The sequence below is a fragment of the Cebidichthys violaceus genome, unplaced genomic scaffold (genome assembly GCF_023349555.1).
Source record: "Cebidichthys violaceus isolate CVI_PGR_0920_01 unplaced genomic scaffold, fCebVio1.0.p SCAF_4, whole genome shotgun sequence".
Taxonomy (NCBI): Eukaryota; Metazoa; Chordata; class Actinopteri; order Perciformes; family Stichaeidae; genus Cebidichthys; species Cebidichthys violaceus.
Window position 1 is genome coordinate 19,437,394 of NW_027176594.1, and position 27,224 is coordinate 19,464,617.

At 46.3% G+C, this 27,224-nt stretch overlaps 1 protein-coding gene across 5 annotated transcripts; it reads left to right on the forward strand.

The window, feature by feature from the left end:
- On the forward strand, nt 1-27,224 carry LOC137885500 (adhesion G protein-coupled receptor L1-like). Of its 5 annotated transcripts, none has more exons than XM_068727820.1 (26): nt 1-898; nt 8,957-9,076; nt 11,699-11,912; nt 12,386-12,495; nt 13,313-13,327; nt 14,666-14,873; nt 15,365-15,629; nt 15,734-16,073; nt 16,158-16,451; nt 17,634-17,737; nt 17,851-18,036; nt 18,149-18,187; nt 18,280-18,460; nt 18,559-18,681; nt 18,890-19,107; nt 19,228-19,401; nt 20,072-20,284; nt 20,377-20,597; nt 20,843-20,909; nt 21,029-21,117; nt 22,269-22,437; nt 22,546-22,695; nt 22,818-22,914; nt 23,000-23,110; nt 23,778-23,798; nt 24,125-27,224. In XM_068727820.1, exons 2-26 carry the CDS (start codon nt 9,007-9,009, stop codon nt 26,116-26,118), a joined length of 5,673 nt encoding a protein of 1,890 aa, XP_068583921.1. In that variant the 5' UTR covers nt 1-898; nt 8,957-9,006; the 3' UTR covers nt 26,119-27,224. The 5 variants fall into 5 exon arrangements, with proteins under 5 accessions (XP_068583921.1, XP_068583922.1, XP_068583923.1 ...); XM_068727821.1 differs by having other exon boundaries at nt 23,781-23,798; XM_068727822.1 differs by lacking the exon at nt 13,313-13,327.

Here is a 27,224-nt window from a genome sequence, read left to right on the forward strand (position 1 = left end):
AAGAAGAAGACGAGAGAAGGACGGATGCAAAGCGATGCCAGGAGCGGAAAACCTGATCTCTCCTGGTTTATCCAGCTGTTGTCGTTTTGAAATTATTTTTTAATCACAGCGACATTTTCTAACACGATTCCTGCCTTTACTCTTTTTTTTGTTGTTTTGTTGAAATCCTGATATATCCCCCCCCCAACATCCGTCCTGATGTGCTGCTGCGCCTCATCACGATTCTTCGAGGATATGCAAAGCGGCTGTCATCGCGTCGACGTTATTTCCCATTAAATGCAAGGATGTAATATCGGACGCATATGCTCAGCAATGACAAACGACGCCCGGGCTTGATGAGCGATAGAAATCGACGGAGAGGGAGCCGGAGCAAAGCTCGGGTCTGTGCGTTAATTTGCGCCTAATTATTGTTTTCGCGTGTGATCGCGTGTTGTCCTCCCGTCGTCCGTCGGAGCTATATATAAGGCCCGTAGCCCGCACCGTCTCTGGCCATGAAACCCGTGGGAATTATGATACCGACGTGACGCACAGTCACACAGCACAGCGGGGAAGACATCGAGCCTCAACAGGACGGAGGGGAGGGTGTGAGGTCCAGCAGAGCAGAGCAGAGCCCTACACAGCGCACTGATCACAGGAGGAGGACGCCCAGTTGTTGTTGGACACATCGCGCTAATGACTGCCGTATAACCCAGCAGGTATCGCCCCCAAACGTTCCCCCCACTGAATATTAGATTTTTTTTTTTTTTTTTTTTTTTTTTTGTTCATGCATCGGGCAGAGGGGAGCGGGAGAAAGGGAGGAGAGTACAGTGGGTGCACGAGGGCGCGGAGAGACGAAATGCGGAAGACGCAGTGAGCGAGGAGGAGGAGGTGGAGGAGGAGGGAAACCGGAGGATTGACGGTAAGATATGGATGTAGGCTATAAGGATGCACCCCGCCCCTCTTCTATCTCTCTCTCTCTCTCTCTCTCTCTCTCTCTCTCTCTCTCTCTCTCTCTCTCTCTCTCTCACACACACATGCACACGCGCACATACATGATCAATGCCTGAGAAGACAGCAGAGGTGCTCCTTGCTCCTTCACTACCGCTGCTGCTGCTGCTGCTGCTGTCAAGGTCCATTTGATCACTGAGGGACAGGGGATCTGATGCAGGGCCTAAACTGCTCCCTGCCGTTAAAGCTGGGTCAGTAGTATAGGAGTGTGAGGCATGTGTGCTGTGAAATATTCATGGACACGTGATTAGCCTCCTCTGGGCCTCAGAGGAGCCCAGGGAGAAAGTGGCCTAATGACTCAGGGTGTCCCGTTGCTGGCCCAACAGAGGGGTCTGTCACAAGTGGGCTGAGTTATGTCCAGTACACTCGCACACACATCACACTCCTTCGTTGCAGTGTCTGGTGCGCTGCAGTGGAAAGCAGTGTAAACATGCACACACACACACACACACACACACACACACACACACACACACTTGGGTTTGTTAATGTTTGCTGGTTTGGTTTGCTGATTCACCTCACATGGGAACATGAGGAGAAAAGAGTAGGGAGAAGAGGGGAGCGAGAGTCCATTATCAATATTTCAGAGAGGGGATGAGAGGACTGGGTCAGTGGAGGAGGCCAGGCCGGGAGGGGGGAGGAGGAAGAGGAGACAAATGAAGGAGGTGGAGGGTTGAGGGAGTGACGGAGGGATGAGAGGAGAAAGAAACGTCTCAGTGGACCGACAGGACTCCTGCTCCTCTGTCAGGAGGAATTTATGACACATTTGTAACCTTGAGTGTGTGACGGACGTTTGTGGAAAGGATGATTGCTTTGCACTGATTTATATGTAGAAATGTTAGGGAACACACATTTTAATAAGGTGACTCACCTAGTTGTGTGTGTGTGTGTGTGTGTGTGTGTGTGTGTGTGTGTGTGTGTGTGTGTGTGTGTGTGTGTGTGTGTACATGCACCGTGCATGTTAGATAGAAAACAGAGGTTTGTTTCCATGTAGGGATCATTTACATCAACCACTGAGGAGAAAAAAAAAGAAATTTGATTTGCCTAAATCACTCAGACACGCACACATGCACACACATACACACACACACACACACACACACACACACAATTTGGATGGATTTGACTTGTAAAACGCAGCATATTTGTCTCTTTTCTTTTCGGACCCCCTCACTCAGGTTCCTATCGCGTCTCTTTGCATTAGTCACACACACACACACACACACACACACACACACACACACACACACACACACACCGAGTCGTCTCCTGCCTGCGCTGTGAACATGTGTAGGCCCGTTCAAGGCTATCAGTGAAATATTAATATTGTGATACGAGATTAATCCTCGGCTGGGATTTCACTTGTTACAATATTGCAATTAATATTTCATTATAGATCAATACAAAAAAAAAATAATTGGGTGATTCACTGACAATGAATGTTTTTGTCCATGCGAAAGAAATAGGAAAAAAAAAAAGGAAATGTTCTTTGGAGCTTAACGTCGAGTTGCTTGTTTTGTTCAAAAACAGAACAAAATGAACGATATGACAAAGCAAAGCAGCCTCCCGTTTGAGACGCAGCAGCCAGTGAATCTTTTTGGCATTTTTGCTTTAAAGATTATCGAAATGTGTAATTGCTCATCAAAAAAGCTGCAAATTGATTTTTTTCCATCAATCGACTAATTGCTGTAATTCTGCTGTCGTGCCTAGAGTTCTGTTTTTCCCCGTGATTGGTTGCAGCATTACGGAGCTTATCGAACTGGAAATGAACAGTGATGACCATCATATCCATATTGTGTTTGTCCTCCCTCAACATCTTGTGTTGAGGGAGGACAAATGTCTCTAAAAGCACAAATAATCATATCTTTTTTAAACATTATTAATGTGCAAAATGATTTGCTCTAGGTGTGGGTGATGTGGATGCTTTTTCGACCACGGTGTGCCATTTAAAAACAACAACATGGTGTTGATACATATCGTGGTGTAGTGAGTTTTGAATAAAATAACCCAGCAATCCGTGTGCAAAAACACTGCAAGGTGACCAAACTCTCAACACCTGAGAGACTCCGTTTGAAATATTTTTTCAGTGCAATGTTCGGAGCCCTGATTGGCTCTTCATCACACAGAGGTGTACCATGTACGCGATCAAATGACCAGGTTGTAATGTCTGCTTGTGGTCAAACAACGGTGGTTTAAAACTACCTCGCATATTCAAGGGGCAAGCTTCCATCTTGTAATCGTTACGGGGTTTCTCTCCGACCTCAGTCGCATTCCTGTCATCTCACCGTACGAGCGGCTAAACGGCTTTTATGGCTAAAAGCGAATTGACCGGCTGAATCCTGTTCTGCCGTCCCGATAACAAAAGCTGCTGGATGCACTCGGCTCTGCTCCGTCACACCTCCGTCAACGATTTTCCCAGAAAGCGAGAGGCAGTTTTTTTTTTTTTTTTTTGTTGCTATGACTTTTAGTCACGCTTCAAGATCACAATCCTGTTCTTTGTCCGGGACTTTGTCTTGGTGACATGTCGAAACAGCTCACATAACAGCGAGAGGTTATGCTGACACACAAATCATGTTTAGTGCGGAGGGGCAGGACGGGACGTACAGTACGACAGACGATGCTCAAGGTTGCTCCAAATACCAGTCTGTACTTTTCCCAATGTCAGCCTCCGACATAAACATGAAGGCTTCTCATGTTATCCCTCCGCTAAGGTGATGCGGTGTCTCTCTTAAAACGCTGTAAGAGCAGGAAAAGCTCGCTTCATGTGCTGCGTTCTCAAACTCTCCATGACACCCCCGCACTCAGACAGCATCAACCTGTATACGTGCATTACCACGACCGTAGATGTGTCATGTGGTCAACATTAGCAAGCCGTTATGAATATTTAACCAACCCCAAGACATTTTGGTTCCCGGTCACTTCACATATTGAAATTTAGATTTTCCAGGATCTACAACATGACCTTTACTGCAGCATTTCCCCGCGGTGTTATTGTGAAAACTACGAGCGGTGTGTTGTGGATTAAGCACACTAACGCAGTGTGCCATTTTAAAAGGATGAATCACAGTTTTTAAAAATGTGTCTTACCGTATCAGCTTACTAACGTACGTAAAAAGAGGCGTCAGTGGCTGTGATTGCTCCTCCTGCATAGAGGTGACATGGATGAAACCCTCACATCATCACAGGATATGTCATTTGAATTGCATATATTGATATATAATGTCATATAGTGTCTTTTCTTTAAAATCATTTTCTTTAAAAAAAAAATAAGCAGCCAAGAATATCTGCTTTCAGCTAATCCAATATTTCCCACAAAGCAGTTCTGCTCTTTGATTTGCAGTGTTGCTCTCAATAGGGTAATACTGTAAGTGTGGCAACATCTCTTACCAACGCTATTTCTGTCCATATAGCCGCGAAAAGATCCCGTCTTAGAGAAACGACCGGCTTCGCTCTGAGCAAACATGTAGCGTATTAAAGCTGGTAATTTTGAGACAAACCTTTGAAAAATACATATTTAATGGCTGCATCTTTCTTGGCCTTATCTTCAAAACTGGTTTCCCATCATACTTTCGTACTAGTATGATCGTGTGTAACAGGTGAATTGCATTCTGCGTGGTGAAAATTCAACTTATTGATTATTCCTTTTGTCTTTAAAGTAGAAAAGTCCCGTTATAATTTCCCACGGCGACGACATGCCAAAATCCAAATATATTCATTTTAGTCTCATGCACAACAAAGAAAAGCATCAAATCTGCACAGCTGAGAAGCTGGAAACCCGCAAATGATGTTGATCATTTGATTATTAAAGCAGTTGCCTTTTTTTGGTCAAATCACTAATTACATTCAGTTCTAGTCAGCGTCCGAGTCGTCGTCACAACCGTAAAATCTGATTCTTTTTGAAAGCCTTTTAATTAAAAGTGCCTGAAAATCAGACAAACACGGACGCCTCAACATACATCCTGCATTCAATGTAAATAAACACAAGATTTAACAGATATTTTAATCCTCGACTGCTTTAGCTTCATATTCTGCTTCAAGACGTGATTTAGTTCCCCGTCACTTACATTGGAGTCGCACAAAGAAGGGGTTGTCTTCAAAGACGCTATGGAGAAGACGGACAATTACAGCGACAAATAGCTCTTTCAGCGAACAAGTATTGTTTGAAGACCGACTGTTCTGGGCTGTTTTCCCTGTCTGTGTGGTGTTCTTCGACTCAACTATTCTGCTCCGTACCGAACAGCGAGGAGGTAAAAACAAATCAGTGATAGATGACCAAACGCTCCTGAAATTCTCATATTGCCAGAAAGTGCTTATAGTGCACTAAGGCACGGTGTGCTTTTAACTCAGGGAGCGAGTGCCGAGGGCAGACTTACGATCTTGATAAATATGTGAGGAAACTTATCAATGTTTAATCAACCTTCCTGCAGTCTGTAGAAGAGACTTAATTCTTTAGGTGAAAGGAAAGATCTTCTCACGCAAAAAAAGAATATAGCTGCACATGACCACGGATGGCATTTGGCCCCCTTGGCCTTCCATATTTCAAATGTCGTTGCGTTAGCTTTACAGATATGTGGTCAGTTTGGTATTTTAGCAGATGACTATATGTTAAAACTGAAGGATAACGTTATAAAAAAAAAACGTGGATGACTTTGACAAATGATCTGAATATATCTGCAAGTCATTTCCTCCCGTTTCAACAACCCCGACGCTCTCAGGGGTGTCCGACATGCAGTGCGGGTCGCGTCGCTCTGAACTTGGCTCTGAGCGTCCGCTTTGGTTTCCTTGCCTGCAACAAGCGAGTGATTGACAGAGGGCGACGCCTCCGTTCCCCAGAGTCGCGCATCGACCAGACAAACATACAGGGCTCTAAAAACCCCAGTAAGTGGCTTTGACTGTGGTGAGCAGGCCGCGGCCCTCTGGGAGCCGTGGAGGTCGCCGGTCTGGAACAGGCTCGCCGTCGCAGAGAGGGGTCACTGTAGCGTGTTTTTTTAAAAATCCTCTCACAAGCCTTAAATACCATCGGCAGCGACAAGAAAATACTCGACACTGTTGTTATTAAAAAAAAAAAAAAGTATTTCAGCCAATAAAGCTTTTACTCTCGCTGCGCTGTCAGAAGACTATTCTCTCAGTCTCTCCCTCACCTCTTGATTGCTCTCTCTCTCCATCACTCACTCACACGCACACACACACACACACACACACACACACTCACTCACTCACTCACTCATTCTTCCATTAGGAACAAAACACTACAAGTCTGTTTTGTCACTTTGTGCTTCATCGTGATCTGCCCTGAGGCGCTGATAGCTCTCTGACCAGAGGAGGGGGAGGTTACTCCCTCTGTCTCCCTCTGTTTCTGTTGATTTTATAGCCTCCGCCTCCAACAGCGCGATCTTTGTACCTGCCGTGATTTCACATCAGTTTGAATGATTTCCAACAGGCCGACTTTAATGGCTTTCAGGTAACATTTGCTCCCCACAGCAGTGAGTCAATCAATTGTATTTCTTATATAATGCTTACATTCTGAAACCAGCAGGTTTTTGGGTGGCATGTTTGACATGTCTTCAAGTGAAACATATTTTCATCTTTAATTACCTGTAGATTATTTAATGGATTAACCAGTTAAAGTTCATTTTATTCTAGAAAATGTCGAAAAATAGTGAAATTGCCTACAATAATTCAATTTGTAAATGCAGATTCTCACATTTGGGAAGCTGGAACCTGCACATATTTGTCATTTTGATGACATAATCCCTTAAAGCCAAACACTGTTGAAAACCACCTTATTTGAAATTCGAGCCGAACTCCCACAATTTCCAAAGATACCAAATATGTCAGTCTGAACTTAGGGTGAATTTGTGTAAAATGATGAACAAGACTATATCATATTCCTATTTGATTTAATGGTGCAGACATAAAAAAAAAAAATGTTTTGTTACAATCAGTTACAGACGGAATGGAATGAGGTGATTTTAACAACCGTAAAGCTACTTAACGAGACTAAAAATGGAGCGCTGATTGTGAAGAGGTCAATTTGATAATCAAAGTAGTCGCTAATACACTTTCTGCTGCTACTGAGTCACTATTAACAATGCTAGATATATGCAGATAAATGCAGTTTCTCTGTGTTTTCTGGATGGTTGGCTGTGTGTTTTCTACTCACACTCACTCTCACTTAGAGAAGGCTGCTCCTCCAAGTAGGCCGGTCGGTGGCCCGGGGGTTGGATTTTGGTTGCAGGCAGGGAGCATGGTGCTGCGAACAGGGGGACTGGGTGTGTAGCTTTGTCAAGGCCCATCAGTGTCCTTGCTCTACTTACTCTGCATCAACACTTAAGGGTGTGTGTGTGTGTATGCATGAGAGAGAGAGAGAGAGAGAGAGAGAGAGAGAGAGAGAGAGCGAGAGAGAGATGGTGGGGGTTGCGAGCAAAAGAACATGCTGCCATAAGGGTTTTGGATGAGATGAGTTGTATAGCGTGGGTGTGTGTGTGTGTGTGTGTGTGTGTGTGTATCAGTGTGTGTATGTGATGAAAAAACGGAAAGGTCCTCATTCTGGTGAGTCTTTTATGTACTGTGTTTAGTGTGTGTGTGTGTGTGTGTGTGTGTGTGTGTGTGTGTGTGTGTGTGTGTGTGCATGTGTGTGAGTGTGTATCACAGTGGTCCCGAGGCTTTTATTACAGTCTAGTTGGTTCAGTGGACTTAAAGAAGGCAGAGGTCTCTCTTCTCTTTATTGTGTGTGTGTGTGTGTGTGTGTGTGTGTGTGTGTGCGTGTGTGTGTGTGCGTGTGTGTGTGTGTGTGTGTGTGTGTGTGTGTGTGTGTGCGTGTGCCTGCTCGCGTGTGCCCCGTACAACACACACGTCTTTGAATGCATGCTGGACATTTGTTGAGGAGTGACCTAAATCTGTCTGCCATCATTACCTAACAAGAAGACGGAGAGAGAAAAGCAAGTCACAAACATAACACACGCACACGCACACACATATGTATCTTTACACACACACACACACACACACACACACACACACAAACAGAAGCCCATCATGCTGGATACTATGCACACACTGCAGCGGCAGATTGGAATGCTAAGCAGTGGAGAGAAAAAAATGCCGCGCAAGATGCCTCCATCCTCCCTTCTGTCCAGGGCCAAGAGTTCAGACTATATTAGGGAGTCGTATTACTGTTGTTCTCTTGTATCTCGTCCTCCTGCGTCCCGTATGTTCCCTAGTAAAACTCCACGGCGCAGCATCACCCTCTGATCACCTGCGCCCTCAGTCAGCTGTTTACCTCGTTACCCCTGCTGGGGAGGAGATCGTCTCCACGACATCATTTATTTAGGATTACTGAAAAGTAGCCTAAGCTGAGCCCAGCCCTCTGCCTGTGTGTGAGTGTGAGTGTGTGTGCGTGTGTGTGTGTGTGTGTGTGTGTGTGTGTGTGTGTGAGGATAGAAAGATTAAGAGTTTTTTATGGGTCAGTGGCCACTGTTGGGCCTAGCTAATTACAGATTTAAAACACGTACACACGTGTGTGCTTTCACTCACAAACACACACAGTTACACACAGCCAGCACATCTCTCTCTCTCTCTCTCTCTCTCTCTCTCTCTCTCTCTCTCTCTCTCTCTCTCTCTCTTTCTCTCTCAGACTGCACTGTGCTATCACCATGGTAACAACAGATTGAGGGACTTTTCGCTGCACCAAATGCACAATTGTTATCTATTCCTCTCTCTCTCCTCTATGTCTGTCTGTCTCTATTATTCTGTCCACCTTCCACCCCGCTGTGTTTTCTCACATGCACACTTTCGCTGTCGGTGTGTGTTATAGATCATCCAACACATATGCACACACACACACACACACACACACACACACACACACACACACACACACACACACACACACACACAGACAGACACACACACACACAAGGCGAGAGTGCACTTCTTCACTCTCAATCTTGCACTTCTTCCTCCCCAGGCTCTCCTAACGCGGCTGGTGGTGTGACGTCCTAACTCTTCCTGCCCAGCATGGCTGTGTCACTGTGGTTCCTGGGAGTGTGTGTGCTCACTCTGGCTCACGTCGCGCCCTCCGGTCAAGGTAAGCGTGACGGCGCTGAGGTAGTATCGTGTCGAGGTGTCGATCGTCACACAGCAATCGGCAGGATGAATCACGAAAAAAAAAAAGAAAAAAAAAAATGTGGAAAGGAAGCAAAGGATGACGCCAGTGCCAAGAAGATTTGAGTGACTCCTATACAAGTTATTGTTCTGCAAACTGAGCAAAGTCGTTAAGAAAAGTGGAACTCACTGCCGCTAAGGAAAGGCAAAGTCATCTTGTGACCTGCATAAACAAAAGCTCGTCAAAACATCTGAAGAGGCCGCCTGTTGCTCCAGAAGCCGCCTGCTCCTGGCTAATAAACGATCAGTCATTCAGCACCACGGACAGTTCCGGTACACCAGTAGCATACTGATCTAACTGTGGCTTTAATCCTGACGCAGCAAACACCTTTTTATGTGCGTACATGAAACTCAAAATGATGTGACTAACCGGTTTAAGGATATATTAATGTGATTTTCTCCAATAACCCTGTTTGACACAGATTAATATGGCAGTCAGGTGAGTTTACGCACAGAGAGACCAGATCCAGTCTTTAAGGGAAAGGAAAGAAAATAATACAATCTTCTCAATCTTGTCAATTTGTTGTTTACCAAGCATCTGAGAGCCAGCAGTATGAGCTGTATACTCCCCATTGAATTAAAATCTCATCACAAGCAGGTGTCACAGTGGAGGTGCGGCGTGATTTATGTCAACAATCACAGTCTGCCTGCATCTGGGAGTTCTTCCAGTGTAAACTCTCACACATATCTGCATCTTAAAGATTCAATTTAATAACACACGTTCACGGCGCAGAACTGTGTGTTCACAATGTTATGCTTACAATCAAGTACAGGTGTTGGCATGTTTAGCTTGAGATAATCAGGGTACGATGTTTAAATGACATTTGTTGTTGTTGGGAAATGAGTGAGTGTGTATCATTATACCTGCTCATGGCTGATTAAATCCCTGGAACAGTATTTAAAGGGAACTCGTCCATACATGTCTGTAGAGTACTACTCAGCCTGTGGAAACACTTCTTTCTGACTGGGATCGTTCCAAAGTCTGAAGAAGTAGCTGAGATGACGTTATCAGGGTTATCTCAACGCAGGCTTTTAGACCATACATTTATAACAGACCAACACAACTGACTGGAAGTCAGGATGTCACAAGCCACTGTTGCTCTAAATGTGACTATTGGTCTAGCAGTGCTAGTGGCGTGGCTCTATGGATGGCAATGTTGGTCCACCACTGACTCAAGTGACAACATGAGTTGTGGTTTTCAGTGTATTTACTCAATTATCGGACTGGGGCTTAGAATCAGCATGTAAGCATTGTCACGGTTAGCATGTTGGCATTTAGCTCAAAGTGCCGCTTATGCTTTCCCCAACTTAACGGTAACGCAGCACTAAATTACTCATTTAGCTCCCACAAGCGGCAACCTCCGGTGCTGGTAAATGAAGTCAATGAAGTGCCAAAAACTGCAGTTCCCTAAATGGCCACTTGAGGCTGGCTCCAAAACCGAGTCAATCCCCATAGACCCCTATGTTAAACCGGACAACTTCCCATCAGAAATACACACGTTTCGAGCCTGTTATAAAAAACATGGATTTGTTATGCTGTATATAGTTAATTTCCCCGTTCAGAACAAGTGTACGGGGTGATTTTTTTTATACAACTCACCATTTTAAAATTATGTAAAAACTCAAAGTTCTGCATAATTAAGGGCGTGGCCGCTTTGAGTGACAGGTGGGCGCCGTCACAGCTGCTAGCTGTCTTCGAGGCGTCACCTCATGACAGCTGAGAATTTTTCATGCAATGTGGGACAGTTTCCAACGGGATATCGAGGAACTGTAACGTTCTTGTTTCTATGAAACATGGCTAATTCCTGGAATTACGTTACTGGTCAGTGCTCGTCGACTCTAGTTCTAATTACATACAAATACATTGATTAAACAAGTAGTGCTATGTGCTCTAGTTCTTTCTGTAACTAAAATTCTATTAACGTTATTATTTTATTTAACTTTATAAAACGTTATAGCACTAATAAGCAGGCAGTCTGCGCTCAGCATTCTTCGGCTTGTTAGCTTAGCTCGTTGTATTAAAAAGACACTTTGAGGCTTTTGATTTATTTTTTTCTGCGAACGTTACAATAGAAACAAGCCTGTCTATGCCAAAAATAATCATCCACATTCATTAATAGCACTAGCGTTACCTGCTAACTAGCATTTGTTATGCTAACGATTCTGCCCCTAGCGAGCCTCGCTCTTCCCCAGCACCATCCTCTTTTCCAAATATGATCGCTTCTGGTTAAAAAAAAAACCCCAATATGGCTCCACCCACTTTGAGCTCAGAAACCTTTGGGCGACGTCACTAAGTTCATATTTTATAATCTATTATTATTATTATTATTAAGCTTTTAATATAGGATGCTACAAATCATAGTATATCCAACTTCCTTCGAAGAGGAAGAGACAATCGGATACATTTCTCTTTACTGGATTCTCCAAATCATTGCTAAGTCTGAAGACATTGTAAATGCTTAAAAAAAAAAAAATTTTTTAAAAATGATTGATGAATGAAAATAATTTTTCTTCTTTTCTTCCTGCCTCCGCCCCTGATGAGCAGCTATGTCCCGGGCCGCCATGCCTTTCGGGCTGCTGCGCAGGGAGCTGGCGTGCGAGGGTTACCCCATAGAGCTGCGCTGCCCAGGAAGTGACGTGGTTATGGTGGAGACCGCCAACTATGGACGCACCGATGACAAGATTTGTGACGCAGACCCCTTCCAGATGGAGAACACGCAGTGTTACCTCCCTGACGCACTCAAGATTATGGCCCAGAGGTGCGTATGGGCTGGGTTACACATCTTGCTGACTGCGTTTGTGTAAGATTGTAATGTCATTCTTGTGACGTTTGAGTATGTGCAAACATTTCAGAAGCAGTTAAACCAGTCAATGAGAGCATCTAATTTCTTACATGCCGTGTGTGTGCACTGCTATACAACATACCTGTGGATTCATGTCGGAGGAAACGTTAGATAAAACCAATACTTGTGTTGTGAGTCATGTGTCCGTGCGAGTGCAGTTATCTCTCCAGCTGAGTCTGAGTGCCTGACTGCACCATTAGCTGTGTACTCCGCAGTGTTTTCCTAGAAGAACTGATCAATATTCAGTGAGAGGGAGCGGGAGAGTAGACAAATGGAGTGTCCTTTGCTTCCCCTTTCCTGTCTCTTAATCACTCTCTCTCTCCTTTCATTGTTTTTTTTTTTTCTTTCTATCATCCCTTTCACTTATCCATCCATCCGCTGTCCTCCAGGTGTAACAACAGGACTCAGTGTGTGGTGGTCGCGGGGGTCGACGTCTTCCCAGACCCCTGTCCTGGAACATACAAGTACCTGGAGATCCAGTACGAGTGCGTCCCTTACAGTAAGTACGCGTGTATATAAACACACACTTAAACGCACATGCACACACAAACACGATTACATGCAAATATGCGCATGTGCACGTAAAACACTGAGGATTAACCTATATTTGTCTAGCTATATTGTAGGCTTATGTTTTTTGTTTTTTGTTTTTAAAACCTCTGATGTCGACTGTATTCCCTGAGAGATTGATGGATAGGAGTTGTTTTTCTCTCAGGGAGTGTGTGTGTGTGTGTGTGTGTGTGTGTGTGTGTGTGTGTGTGTGTGTGTGTGTGAAATACATAATGAAAGGTGGATGGAGAAAGAACAGAGAGGGAAACTGTAGGACATTTGCATACTGTATGTCTTGTGTATGTGTGTGTGTGTGTGTGTGTGTGTGTGTGTGTGTGTGTGTGTGTGTGTGTGTGTGAGAGAGAGGGTGCATGTGTGCACATGCGCGTGCATGCGTGTGTGTTTTCTTTTTCAGATTCACGCCACGGGAGTTGCTCTCTTTTCTCCACAGGAGCCTGATTGAGGGAAGGAGAGATCGGGGGAGGTGGAGGGGGAGGGAGAGGGGGAGGGGGGGGGGGGGGATAGGGCGGGGAGAGAGGGGTATGCTGGGTCTCTTTTGTGCTTCTTCTATCTTTTACGTGAACTATAAAGTTTGTGGTGAGAATGAGTTCCAAAGTCTTTATCTGTGCAATTCTTTCTTTCTTTCTTTCTTTCTTTATCTTTCTTTCTTTCTCTCTTGCTTGCTTTCTTTCTTTTCTTTACTTCCCTTCTTTCACCCTCTGACTTCTCTTTCTTTCTCTCCCTCTTTTTTTCCTATGCTTGAGTAGAAGTGGACCAAAAAGGTAAAGACAAAACATTGTAGCATCTTGATCTCTTACCCCCGACCCCCACTCTTTTCTCTCCTTCTCTTCCTCTCTCCTGCCATCTCTCTCTTCCTCCTACCCTAGGACGTTGTTTCGTAGTCATGCTGGATGTTGCCCCCCTTTTTTCATTTCCTACTTGGTTATTTTGTCACCCTCATTTTATCCATCTCTTGTGGTTGGAACCCGTCCTTTTATCCAATTTTATCCAGGTTCTGCACATAGTCCCTCTTCCTCTTCTCTCTCTCTCTCTCTCTCTCTCTCTCTCTCTCTCTCTCTCTTTCTCTCTCCAGTTTCTCCCCCTCCTCTTCCTCTCTTGCTCCTGGTCGATCTCTCTGTCTCTTATTTCTCTCCCTCAGTCTCTCTTTGCACACACAAACATAAACACAACTGCTCACGCAAACATAAACATATTCTTCTTACCTTTTTCTCTCTTTCTCTCTATTTCCTTTTCACACACAAGCACCGTTCTTTCTTTCTTGCAATCATTCCTTCCTACTTGTCTGATCATCCTCTTCATGCTTATTTTCCCTTTTCTTCCCTTATAGGAAGAGCCCCTTATTTATCTTCATAGGAAAAATAAGACCAAATGTGTGTGATTGTATATCCTTCTGGATGTGTGCTTACCAAGCACTGCTTCCGTGTGTGAGTGTGTGTGTGTGTGTGTGTGCATGCCTATTTGCATGCCAGTGTGAGACTGTACAGTATACATATGTGTTCATACAGTTATTGACATGTGGGTGGACCAATCGTTGTGCTCGGCGTAAACTAACCTGCCCTCTCATTCACTTCAAGGCAAAATTTAGCTCCGCCTTCTGCGTCCCTGATTCTACCTCACACCCTTTTTCACTCTTTTTGCACTAACCCACACCCACACTTACGCACACACACACATGCATACACACACACACACACACACACACACACACACAAAGCACATAAATACACTCACACACTTTTTATTGCAGTGTCCCTGTTGTATTTACTCACCACAAACACACAAACACACGCACACACACGCTAACAGTGTGTGAATTTCAACACTTTTACGTCTCTTCTGTTGCTTGCCTCTTGAGATCAGCACAGGTGTTTTAAATCCCTCTCTCTTTTTCTCTTCATTCTTTTTTCTTCTTGCTGCATCAACCGCATCTAATTCGATCCATTTTTCATGCATCGATCCATTTTCTCCCCATCTCCACTTTCTTTCCACACTTTTCTCTCTCTCGCTTCCTTGCCCGCTCTTCTTCTTCTTCTTCTCCCTCCCTCTTCCTCTTCTTTCTCACATCCTGCTGTCTTCCCCTCCTCACTTCCGTCTTCCAGTTTTCGTGTGTCCCGGCTCACTGCTCAGCATCCAGCCGGCCTCCTCTCTCCTGGAGGCGGAGCATCAGTCGGGGGCGTGGTGTAAGGACCCGCTGCAGGCTGGTGACAGGCTGTACGTCATGCCGTGGACGCCATATAGGACTGAGGTGCTGTATGAGTACGCCTCCTGGGACGACTACCGCCAGAACAGGGTCACCACCACCTATAAGTGAGTAATCTCTCTGTGTACACTGCTTATTGCTAAATATGCAAAAATGTGTTTATTCCATTCGTCCAAAGAAAATCTAAATGGTTTAATTTATTTTTCACTTTATATAACCAATTCAAAATGGGACCACAGGAACATTGACTTTCTAAATGAGAGTTTAAAGTCCCTAAAACCTGAGTTTCAAATGTTAAGCATCTCGTAACAGAAAGTATTTTTGGCTAAATTAGCAACAAGCTGAGTTAAAGTTATAACCCTTAGATTTGTATCATAGCAAACCCAATTTTTCATTATATTTGCGACTGGTATTTATCCTGCCATAGCCATTAAATGTGTTAACACCGATTTGGTACCTCTCAATAGAATGAGAGTGAAGTCTGCCATTCTCGCTCTGGCCTTAAATGCTGCGGCAAACATGAAGCTGATTGAGAAGAAAAAAAAAAAAAAAAGAAACTTCTACGCACGCTTCATATTTTCACCATTCTCTGTTCTAGGTTGCCTAGCCGCGTGGACGGCACAGGCTTTGTGGTGTATGACGGCGCCGTGTTTTACAACAAGGAGCGAACGCGCAATCTGGTCAAATATGACCTGCGGACACGCATCAAGAGCGGCGAGGCGGTGGTGGTCAATGCCAACTACCACGACACCTCGCCTTACCGCTGGGGAGGGAAGTCAGACATTGATCTGGCGGTGGACGAGAACGGCCTTTGGGTGATCTACTCGACTGAAGCCAATAATGGACGCATCGTGGTCAGCCAGGTACAGTAGGAGGAAGGAAAACAGATCGATGACTGGAAAGAGAAAAAAAAATGATGGGTTTTATTACTGAGTTCTGTCTTTTTATTTTTTTTTTCCGTTTGCAGGTGAACCCGTACACCCTGCGCTTTGAAGGCACCTGGGCCACCGGCTTTGACAAGCGCGGGGCGAGCAATGCCTTCATGGCTTGCGGGGTGCTCTACGCCGTGCGCTCCGTCTTCCAGGACGACGAGGGGCAGGCAGAAGGCCGAGTCGGCAGCGACATGGTGGTTTACGCCTACGACACCAGCCGTGGACAGGAGCTGCCCGTTCAAATACCATTCCCCAACCCATACCAGTACATCTCCTCCATAGACTACAACCCCAGAGACAACCAGCTGTACGTGTGGAACAACTACTACGTGCTGAGATACCCGCTACAGTTCACACCACCGCCGCCCACTAAAGGTTTGTGGAACAAGTGCACTTGTGTATTTGGACATTCTGGTATGTGTTGAAACCAGAGAATCAACAGTGTTTCCATCCCTCCAGGTCCTCTCTCGTCTCTGATGACGACCGTCCGCTCCTACACGGCCACTGTCTCGTTGACCCCAGTGCGGCCGTCGGCGTCTCACCCCATCGGCGTCATCAACCGAGGGCCCTTTGACCAGCGGCCGATCACGGCCATGGTCCCTCTGACCCCACGTCCACCTCTGCGTGTCCCCTTGGCTCCTGGGGGCCCCGGTCAGGTGGGCGGATGCGAGGGCCGGGTGGCACGAGGGGTGCAGTGGCCGCCCACGCTGAAGGGCGAGAATGTGGAGAGGCCCTGCCCGAAAGGGTCACTGGGTAGGTGTGGCGTGTGTGTGTGTGTGTGTGTGTGTGCCTGTACAGATGTGAGCATGCCATGTGTGTGTGTACGTGGGCTAGTTGCATGTGTGAGTGTGTATCTTGTTTCCCTTTGAAATGTAGTCGGATGTCCCCTCTTTGAACTTGCCCTCATATTGGAGAGAGAAGAAGAAAGAGTTTATAGTGTCAGGAGGCGCTGGGTTCGTCAACTTTTTCCTCTCGCTGTGCAGCTGTCTTCCTCCGCCCAGCGCTCCCTCTGAAAAAGAAGCTGTTTATGCAGATTATGTAGATAAGCCTGCGGTGCATTCTGCCTCGTCCTAATCACATTGAATGGTTTGGACATGGTTTTAGCACAGAGGTGATGTTTTCACCGGGGAATGATCTAATACTAAATGTTTACAACTGAACATGGTGTAACAGATACTGTGCTTTATGAAATATTTATACTTTACTGAGCTTTTAGCCTCTTTTTAGCTCATAATTTAATGTACAGTACATTCACTGGTCAGTTTCAAAGTTAGCGACTTGCTGGTGAAGACTGGTTAAACGTCTGAAAGCTAATTAGGCAACAACTCGTGTGTTTTTGTCAGAAGTTGATGAATATCAAAAAACGAGATAAAAGGACAGTAAATAATATACTTATATTCATCAGGTGATCAGGTGGATTCGAACACGACTCCAAATGAACGCTAATTTTGCTTCTTGCTGGAGGTGTAAATAGGTAGTTTATTTGCTAAAACTTTTCTTGGAATGCAAAGAATCCAACCCTTTGTTTTTGAGTTTTTGGTCCTACGCATCCGTCACTAAGACTGTATGGTATCCATTACTTGACGAAACAGACAATAAATGTGTTTTCAGTCCACATTTTTAGGAATATTTCCTCCTGGTTTACTGTTTATTTCATGACTATACACTCAGGTTTTATTGACTGTCTTGTCTTTCGTTAAATATTGATGAAATCCATATTTAATCAAGTGACAACACTTTTTTTTTATTATTTTGCTGCACTATAATATCTGCTTGTAGAAAAATGAAAAAAAAAAGCAAAACAAGTGTAAGCGTTTTTGAGCTCCACGTAAGGGTAAAAGATGCATGGGAAGTGTCGAACCCCCTCAGGTCCTGTAAAACACAAGCTGTCCTTTCTCTTCGAGACAGTCTGTGTCGCCCCGTCTGTCTCTGCAGGTATAGCTTCCTATCAGTGCATGCAGTCTCCGGTGGGCTGGAGCTCCAGAGGGCCTGACCTTTCCAACTGCACCTCTCCCTGGGTCAGCCAAATTGCGCAGAAGGTTAGTCACACACACGCATACGCACTGTGCAAATCCCCTAAAGCCAGACAACAAGCAGCTCTCTCTTAAATGTCAAAATATTTGACATTACAAACACCCCCGCCTCACTCCAGATTAAGAGCGGAGAGAACGCGGCCAACATTGCCGGGGAGTTGGTCAACTTGACCCGGGGACGGATCTACGCCGGTGATGTCAGCATGTCCGTCAAGCTAATTGAACAGCTATTGGACATCCTGGACTCCCAGCTCCAGGCCTTGAGACCAGCCAATAAAGAGTCAGCAGCGCGCAATTACAACAAGGTAAATTGTTCCTGTTGTCAGTGCAGAGGTGTACTTGACCTTTCATGGAAATGAGAGCGGAAATGTCAGCGATGATGATTCTAACATTAGATTTTTGTATTCGTCTTTTCAGCTGCAGAAGAGGGAACGCACATGCAGAGCTTATGTTCAGGTAAGACACACAGACAGACAGACAGACAGACAGACAAACAGACAGACAGATAATCAAGAGTAAGAATAAAACACTCTCTTTGTCTCTGTCAGGCGGTCGTTCAGACAGTTGATAACCTGTTGGGTCCTGAGGCTCTGGTGTCCTGGGCGGATATGAGCAGTGTTGACCAGTCCCGCTCAGCATCGCTGCTGTTAGACGCGGTGGAGAAAGGAGCATTTCTATTGGCAAACAATCTTTATGAAGGCCGCTTCAGTGACAGGGCACCAAATGTTGGTACGTGGTCCATCTCTTTTCTTTCTTTGGCTCTACACCTTGTGGAAATGACCAGTTCGTCTAAGCGTTTGTGTGCGTGTCTGTTCCCGTGTGCACAGATCTGGAGGTGTATGTGCTAAATACAGAGGCAGACATACAGGATCTGACGTTCCCTCACTCTTACGACAGCGACAGCATCTTGCAGATATCAGCGCTGGCTCTGCAACAGTACAGCAACAATGGTCTGTGACACGCAACAAAACTAATAAATGTTTTATATAGCTGGGTATTATAAAGGATGTTGCCTGGGTTGGTAAACCATAGGTGGGACAAGTATCGGGCTGTGGAAGTAATACTAGTCTTTTGTCCACATATCAAAATCCAAACATTCTAAAATGGAAGATGGAAGTCTCGAATCTTCTCTTCACTATGTCCCCTTTTCCTCTGCAGGCCAGGTGAAGCTGGTCCTCTCTCTCTATAAGAACCTGGGCTCCTTCCTGACTACCCAGAACTCAACTCTGCGGCTCGGTTTGGGGCTGGGCCAGGGATCGGAGGCCAGGCGCAGGAGCCTGGTGGTCAACTCCCACGTCATCTCCGCCTCTGTGCACAGAGGATCCAACAGAGTGTATCTCTCCGAGCCGGTGATCTTCACTCTCAGGCACCTGCAGGTCTAGTTTTGAAGCCTGTTTACCTCCAATGTTTAGAATGAGCAAATTCCCTTTTGGTCTCTAAGTATCCTTTATACCGTATGCACTCAAATATGTTTTGGTGTGCGTTTGACTCCACAGCTGGAAAACCACTTTGGCCCCAACTGCTCTTTCTGGAACGGAACAGGGGTTTCTGGGAGTGGCCGGTGGTCTACGCAGGGCTGCCGTCTGTTACACACTAACAACACGCACACTACCTGCGCCTGCAACCACCTGTCCAGCTATGCCGTCCTCATGACATATCAGCAACCTGCTGTGAGTAACACGCACCACAAACACGCTACGGCGTTTAAGTGTGTGTGTTTTTTTCTGGATTTGCATGAACCTTCTCTCACACAGTACAGAGAGGCACAATGACAGTGGCGCAAAATGTAGCATTTGGCATTTGTGCAGATGAATATGAATGGACCGTGTTACACAATATTGCTGCCACTACTGCTTCATTTAAGAGGACCAGGTGCCAAACCCTTTACTTCATAAATCCAGCTCCATCCTCCGCCAACAAAGGCTTCCCGACTCCACCTTTGTGCATCCATTTGCTGAAGCACAGCTGGACTATACCCCCACCCTGCTGCCCAAAATGTTGTTTAAAAGTCAAGCACAGAGGGGGGGGGCGATAATTGTGGGTTGTAGCTGTAAGAGAGAAAGAGAGAGAAAAAGAGTGATAAATGCTGCAGGCTATTTTGTCCTGCCATGAAATTGAATTAAGTGTTTCTCTGCAAGATGTCCTCTTTGTTGGGTGTGATTTTATTCATTTGAATGTTATGTAACACGCTTAGACTCACAACCAGAGGCACACGGGGACTCAACACACAATCCTGCATCTGCACCTGTTCCTGCACTCATACTTGTACCATTTATGATCAGATAACAAATGATCTTGAATCTCTCGGCACTTTCTTTCCCGTCTGCTCCTCTTCATCAGTTTGGCGTCGGTGTGGAAGAGCTTCTCGTCTATGTGGTTTCCTGGGTTGGCATCTCTGTGGCGCTGGTGTGTTTGGCCACCTGCCTTACCACCCTGTGCTGCCAGGGGGCGCCCTGGCACACAGACCACAGCACCATCCACTGCAACCTGTGGGCCAACCTGCTCATCACTGAACTGCTCTTCCTTGTCGGTGCCAACAAGACGCAATATACGGTGAGTGCTCATTCATTACTGCTGTGTTTTAAAGGATGTTGTTTAGGGTAGCATTCTGTGAAATAGTCCTTCTTCTCGATCTCAATTTGCAGGTGGTGTGCTCCATCATTGCCGGCCTGCTGCACTTCTCGCTGCTCTCGGTGTTTTGCTGGTTGTGTCTGGAGGGGGTGGAACTGTACTTGCTGCAGCGGGAGGTGTTCGAGGGACGTAACTCCAGGAGGAAGTACTTCTACCTGTGTGGCTACTCTATTCCTGGGCTGGTGGTGGCTGTTTCTGCAGCAATAGACTTCAGAGGCTATGGCTCAAAAACTGCGTACGTTGACTAATGTGTGTGTGTGTGTGTGTGTGTGTGTGTGTGTGTGTGTGTGTGTGTGTGTGTTTCTGTGTGCATGTTTTTGGATGAAGACAGTTACTTTCCTACATCTGTATTTTCCTTTTACCAGACTGATTTTGCTTTAGGAGATTGTTATTTACTGTGATATGGTTATGTGTGTGTGTGTGTGTGTGTGTGTGTGTGTTTGTGTGTGTGTGTGTGTGTGTGTGTGTGTGTGTGCGTAGATGTTGGCTGCGAACAGACAACTACTTCATCTGGAGTTTCCTCGGACCGGTTGGCGTCGTCATTACGGTGAGTTCGGGTGAATTCATGGTCGAATACAGACACAAACATTTTAATGTAATAACATCATGTTGAGTTATTATCAGTGAATACATATTGAACAGTCTTTGTTCTCTTTTCGGCCTCAGTTGAACCTGGTTGTCCTGGTGATGACCTTACATAAGATGCACAGCACTGCTGCTTTGAAGCCAGACTCCAGTCGCCATGACAACCTGAGGTGAGTACCGTGTCTCATGCTGATCTGTTGTGTAGGTATTATGTGTGCTATTATGTGTAGGTATCATTGTGTTTCAGTAGGTCAGGCTCCACTCACACAGTTATTCAAAAAATAAAGTAAAGCTAATACTAATAATAATAATAATGAATAGTAATAGTAAAGTTGAATTTACAGTTTTTCTGTCCTGTTCTGTCCTGTGTCCACGTTTATTTGTAATATTATTATTTATGTTATTATTAAATTATAAATAATTCAACCTGATGAAACTAGAAAAATTAAAGAAAAACAAAAAGAAATTCTTTTGGAAATGAATGTTTCTTTGAGCACTAAAGCAGCAGTCTTGACAGCATCATGGAAACGTATGGAATTTGATTTCAATAATTTCCTGGTCTGGATAAGTATGGAAAAAAGAGAGTATGGGAAAATATTTGTGCTTTCAGACTATTGCCCCTCATAAATGCCCTAATAAATTAATAATACAGATTACACAGGAGTGTGGACTGAACGGCCTTAATGGGTAAATGCAGGTTCTCCGAGCGCCGACAGTCCTATAAACCCTGCTTGACTGAGGATTCCAAATGGGAAAAGAAAGCTAGAAGCAAACTTTGTGTAAAATAATTTCCAACATGGGGATATGCAAGGGCAAAACCACCTTAACCCTGTCACAGCATCCTCTGTACGCAGAGTAACACAGTCACCATGGGCTGATAAATCTACGGAGAAGTTTGAACAATTGAGTCTGGAAAAGTATTGGATTTTAAAATGGAAACTGTGCAGGAACCCCGAGCAGCCTGCACTTCTATATATTTCTGAAAACATCTGAGAAATGCAGTAACATAATCTTGATTCATATTTGATCAGCACTGTCTAGTTTGACAGTTTGAACGGAGCAGTCAGTGATTGACTGCGGCGTTAGAGGCTCCTCGGCTCCGGTTGATTGTTTGTCTTCGGGCGAGGTGCGAATTTCCACATATTATCTGTATCATGTACTACTGCCAGGATAAAGTGACAGTTTGAGTAAATATGAAAGAAAGTCATTTCTAATGAAGTGTCCAACCGTAGCTGTAATGCTCGAGGACCGGATTAACAGCAGATGTAGGTGAGAGAACTCTTGCTCTTGTCAAAATGAAAATAAAATGTGTGATTTGCAGGGCGTGGGCGGTGGGCTCCCTGACGCTGCTCTTCCTGCAGAGCGTCACCTGGTCCTCAGGCCTGATGTTCCTCTGTGCTCCGTCCCTCCTCCTGGCTTACCTCTTCTCCTCCCTCAACACCGCCCAGGGCCTCCTCATCACCATACTACACTGCACCCTTGCCAGGAAGGTCTGTCTCTGTTTTTCATGCGTCTTTACGTAGCTGTAAGACCCTAATGCGTTAACCTCATCGTTTGCGACCAAAGAGATATGTCACATGTTTGAATATCGCACGCAGGGTCAGAAGGACTACGGCCGATGCCTGCGCCTCTCGCAGTGCTGCGCAACCTCCTCTTCCAGCTCTCCGGACTCGGTGAAGGGCGCTGCCCTGCGGTCCAACAGCCGCTACACCAGCAGCCAGAGTCGGAGAGCTACTGCGAACAGACAGGTGCATTACAAACACGCTGCACCTCTACGCTCTTTGTCTCTCTCTCTCTCTCTCTCTCTCTCTCTCTCTCTCTCGCTGCGCCTGAGTCAGTTTGACCTTGTGTGAAATATTTTCTATTCCAGAGTCGTATCAGGAGGATGTGGAATGACACCGTTCGCAGACAGACTGAATCGTCTTTCATCGCCGCAGACGTTAACAACACACCTACTCTTAACCGAGGTAAAGATTTGGCCTCTATTAAATGTCAGTGTTGCCTCCTCTGTTGTTCAGTTGTATTTATTTGTTTCCCTCCCTCTCTCCTCAGCTGCTTTAGGGAATCACTTCCTGACTAATCCGGTGTTGCAGACTCATGCTGGAGCCTCTCCTTATGACACGATGCTGGCCCAGGGGTACAACCAACCCTTCACCTCCACAGGTACATTTCACCACAGCGCTCTGGGATTCGTCCTCATTTTGAATCTGTCAGATTACTTACTCTACCTCTTTATGTTGGTATATTTTACTGTTCTTTTACTTATGTGTACTCTCAGTACCTTGCAAAGCTCTTATGCTACGTTGATAATTGCCCATGTAAGGCCTCTCAAGGTTTCTTAATTAAAAGGTGCACAGAATCAACTCTCAAGGAAGTTTAATGTGTTTAATTCTGACGTACTTTTTTCGTGTGTTGTGTCTACGTAACATATATATTTTTTATAAGCATCGATTCAATTTATGTTATTTAAGATTTGTGGCCATGATATGTATAGAGCAAGGCACTTAGATTTAATTTGCAAATGCTTTCTTAAAGAAACAGTGACGATGACACTGTGATAAGATAATATTGACCAATAATATCAGGCGATCGATTTATCGCTTGGGCTCTACTTCCTGAATTTCCCTGAGTGGCCTAAGACATTTGCCCTTTATAGTTTATCGTTTCTGTACATTTTGAAAGTTTGGATTTAAAAGCTGAAAATATTTTGGTTTATACCAGTGTGTTGTTCTGTTTCCAGTTTTTTTGTTTTTTTTACCTTGAAATGTTTTGTCTTTTAAATGTTTTTTGACACTTTCCCTCTCTGTCTCTCCGTCTTATCGTGGACCAGTAGGAACCTTCAGAAACAAGAGTATGAGCTCTCCTTTATTGTGCTCACTCGAACCATTGAGCGCCACTTCCTTGTTCAATTCATAGACTACCTGTGCAACATTTGCACACAGTAATAATTGACCATAAGGACATAACATACATCTCTCTCATGTGGCTGCATAACTGAACATTTCATCAAAGAATATTTTCAATATCAAAATCTTTGTGGGAAAGCCACACCGTCAGTAGGCACATGAACCCTAAACTCGCTCATCCATTCATACATTCAGTCACTTAAATCCCTTCATGTGAATCTTTTATGGTTTCCCTGTTCGCTAATTTTCATCTTCCTGTTTCTTCCAACAGAAGGTGTAGTGTCCCAGAGCCAGGAGTCCTGTGGGTTGGACAGTGTGTGTCTCAATGGAGGCTACACCCCCAACACCTTCACCCTGCACGGTCTGGGAACCACACCCGGGTCCCGAGCTGGAGTGGTGGGCAGCACTGACCTTCTGCGGGAGGGAGGAGTTGGTATCGGAGGTGATGACATCTCCCCGGCCCTCCTCACCCCCCACGGGGCCACAGATCTGGGCGGCGGTGCTGGAATGCGTCGTAACCTGTCTGATGCAGCGGCGCTGGAAAAGATGATCATCTCGGAGCTGGTGCAGAGCAACCTGAGGCCCTCAGTTGCCATGCCTGTTCCTCCCGAGCGCTACGGAAGCCTGGCGCGGCCCCAGCACCTCGACAGGGCAGCCCTGCCACACACCGCCACTTTGACTCGACACGCGCAGCCGCCCCAAGAGGGCTGGGCTGCCACCATGCAGCCAAACGCACGCCACACCGCGCAAGAGGCCTGGGCGCACACGCGGCACCACACACAAGACGCCGAGACGCATTCCACGGCACGTGGACAAGATCTCGCCGCGGCGCCACGCTTACAAGACGGCTGGTCACACTCGCGGGTTTCTGGAGACTCCGAGTCCCGCGAGCTGCTTAAAGACGGGGACAGGTCGTTGCAAGGCACTCTGAGTCGCCGCGGGCTCCAGGACAGGCAGCAGGCGCGCCCCCCTGATGTTCAGGCACGGCCCTACTCCACCCTCAGCCGCACACCCGGCACCCTGTCGCGCCACCGCGGCGCGGTCGAGCCGAACGCGGGGGCCGACAGAGACCGAGAGAGGGACAGGGAGAGAGACAGGGAGCGTTACCGGGACAGGCCCCTCCCGCCTCCTCCTCCCCCTCCCCCACAGGAGTCTGAGTCCCTGTACAAGGCTCTGGAAGAGCCCCTGCTGATGAAACAGAGGGAGGCAGGCGTAGAGGCATGGAGAAGCGGCCAAGACAGAGAGAAGGACGAGACATTTCTCTTGAAAAGAGACGAAATGATGGACGAATGGAGAGGAGGAAACGACAGAGGGAGGGACGAGTCTTTTACCTCTCAGACAAGAGATGAAGAAATGGACGAATGGAGAGCTGGAATGGAGAGAGGGAGGGAGGAATCTCATCTGCTGGAGAAGAGAAGCGGAAGGATGGAGGTGTGGCGGGGGGAGACAGACCAGGAAGAGACTTTTATAACACAGAAGAAAGATTTTGGGGTTGACGGATGGAGAGGTGGGATGGACAGAGAGAAAGACGAATCCTTGTTTTTAAAGGACAGAGATGGATGGAGAGCAGGGATCGAGCGAGAGAATGAGAAGCAGAAGGATAGAGCGCTGGATGTGTGGAGAGGAGGGATGGATATAGACAGGGACGAATCTTTCCTGTTCGAGAGCAAAGACGGCGGTCTCGACGGGAGGAAAAGAGGCAAAGATAGAGGGTCTCTTCGGTATCACGGCGAACGAGAGGAACCTGACAGCTTTGCTCTGCCTTTGACCCCTGACCTAGACCTTGACCCTGATTCCTCCCCTATCTACGCCCGGGATTCGAACCCCTCCCCGCTCTACCCCGGAGACCGACGCTCGCCTCCGCTCAGCATCTTCCCCCGAAGCTCTCCCCCGACGAACATCTTCGCTCCTCGAGAAACTAACTCGCCTCCAAGCAATCTCTACTCGCGCCACTCCCCCCAGGTGTACAGCCGAAGCAGCTCCCCTCCTCGCTTCTACACCCGCACCTCCCCTCCAACCCTCTCGTACCCAGACAGCAGCCCCGAAGGTCCAGAAGACATCAGCAGCCCCATTGGCCAGCCCCAGCGGCCCGCCCTGGAGCTGCCCTACAGCCTGGGGCGACCCCCGCTCGGCCCGCGGCCCAATCACCTGCAGACCTTCTACCAGCCGCCGCCGCCGCTGGCGTCCAACGGAGAGGCAGTGTACACAGCAGAGCCCACCTCGGAGGGAGACGACGGACAGATGCAGCGGGTGACGAGCCTGTGACTAGGGCGGTGGTGATCGGGGCATAGAAACCAGGGATGAGGCGGAAGACGGTGGTTATCACAAATAACGAAGATCAAGCTGATGGAAAGGATGATGATTACGATGACAGAGGATAATGATGATGGATGATGAAGGTAATGATGATGACAGTGATGGCTCCTCCCTGCTTCTATCTCCCGATCACCACGAGACTTCCCCCTTTTCATGTTTTGTTACTTTTCTATGACTGTGATCCATTTATAACTCTTCCTCCTCCACTTCCTCTCTTTACCCTCTCTTTCCCGAAACCCTTCTGTGTCTTCCCGCCTCATTGGTGCTTATCCTTATTGGCCCATCGTCTTAAGTTTCTATTGGTTTGTCGGCTGGGTGTTGCCCTTCCCTGTAGCAAGCAAACAGTGTGTCAAAGAAGCACTTGTGTGTTGCCAAAAAATCCTTTCAAAGAACATGTGCATGACTTTATAGTGGCTTTACCAGGCTACATACCGTGTAGGAGGAAAGTGCGTGTGTGTAGGTGTGTGTGTGTGTGTGTGTGTGTGTGTGTGTGTGTGTGTGCGCGCGCGTGTGTGTGTGAATAGCTTGATGAGCATGCGTGTGTGTAAGGATGAGTGTGTGTGTGTGTGTGTGAGTGTGAGCGTGTGTATATACATCATTCTTGTATAATTAATGTATCACAGTGAAGCATTTTATCAATATCAACAGGGGGGCCTCTTACACACATCCCCTCCTACTGATTTTGAACTCTTGACCAATCCCATTTCACATCAAGACGACCCCGCCCCCTCGCCTCCCCCCCGCCTCCCTCCCCCCCAACCACCCCTCCCTCCACCTGCCACGAACTGTTGGTGATGGAACTCGTTGCCATGGAGCCTGTCATAGCAACAGAACTATTGACTCCGGAGCCAGAGATCATATGAAACCTCAGAACTTTTCTGCAACCCCCCCCCCCCCCCCCGAGATCCTTGTAAATATCGACCTCAAGTGTTCTGATTGTCTTGTATTGCTATTGAAGTTCAAGTAAACATGTGAAATAAATGTTACCGTCTTTCTCTTTGTGTGGATGTACAGAGAGAGCGGGGCTTTCACTCAAAGGACAAATGTAGATCTGC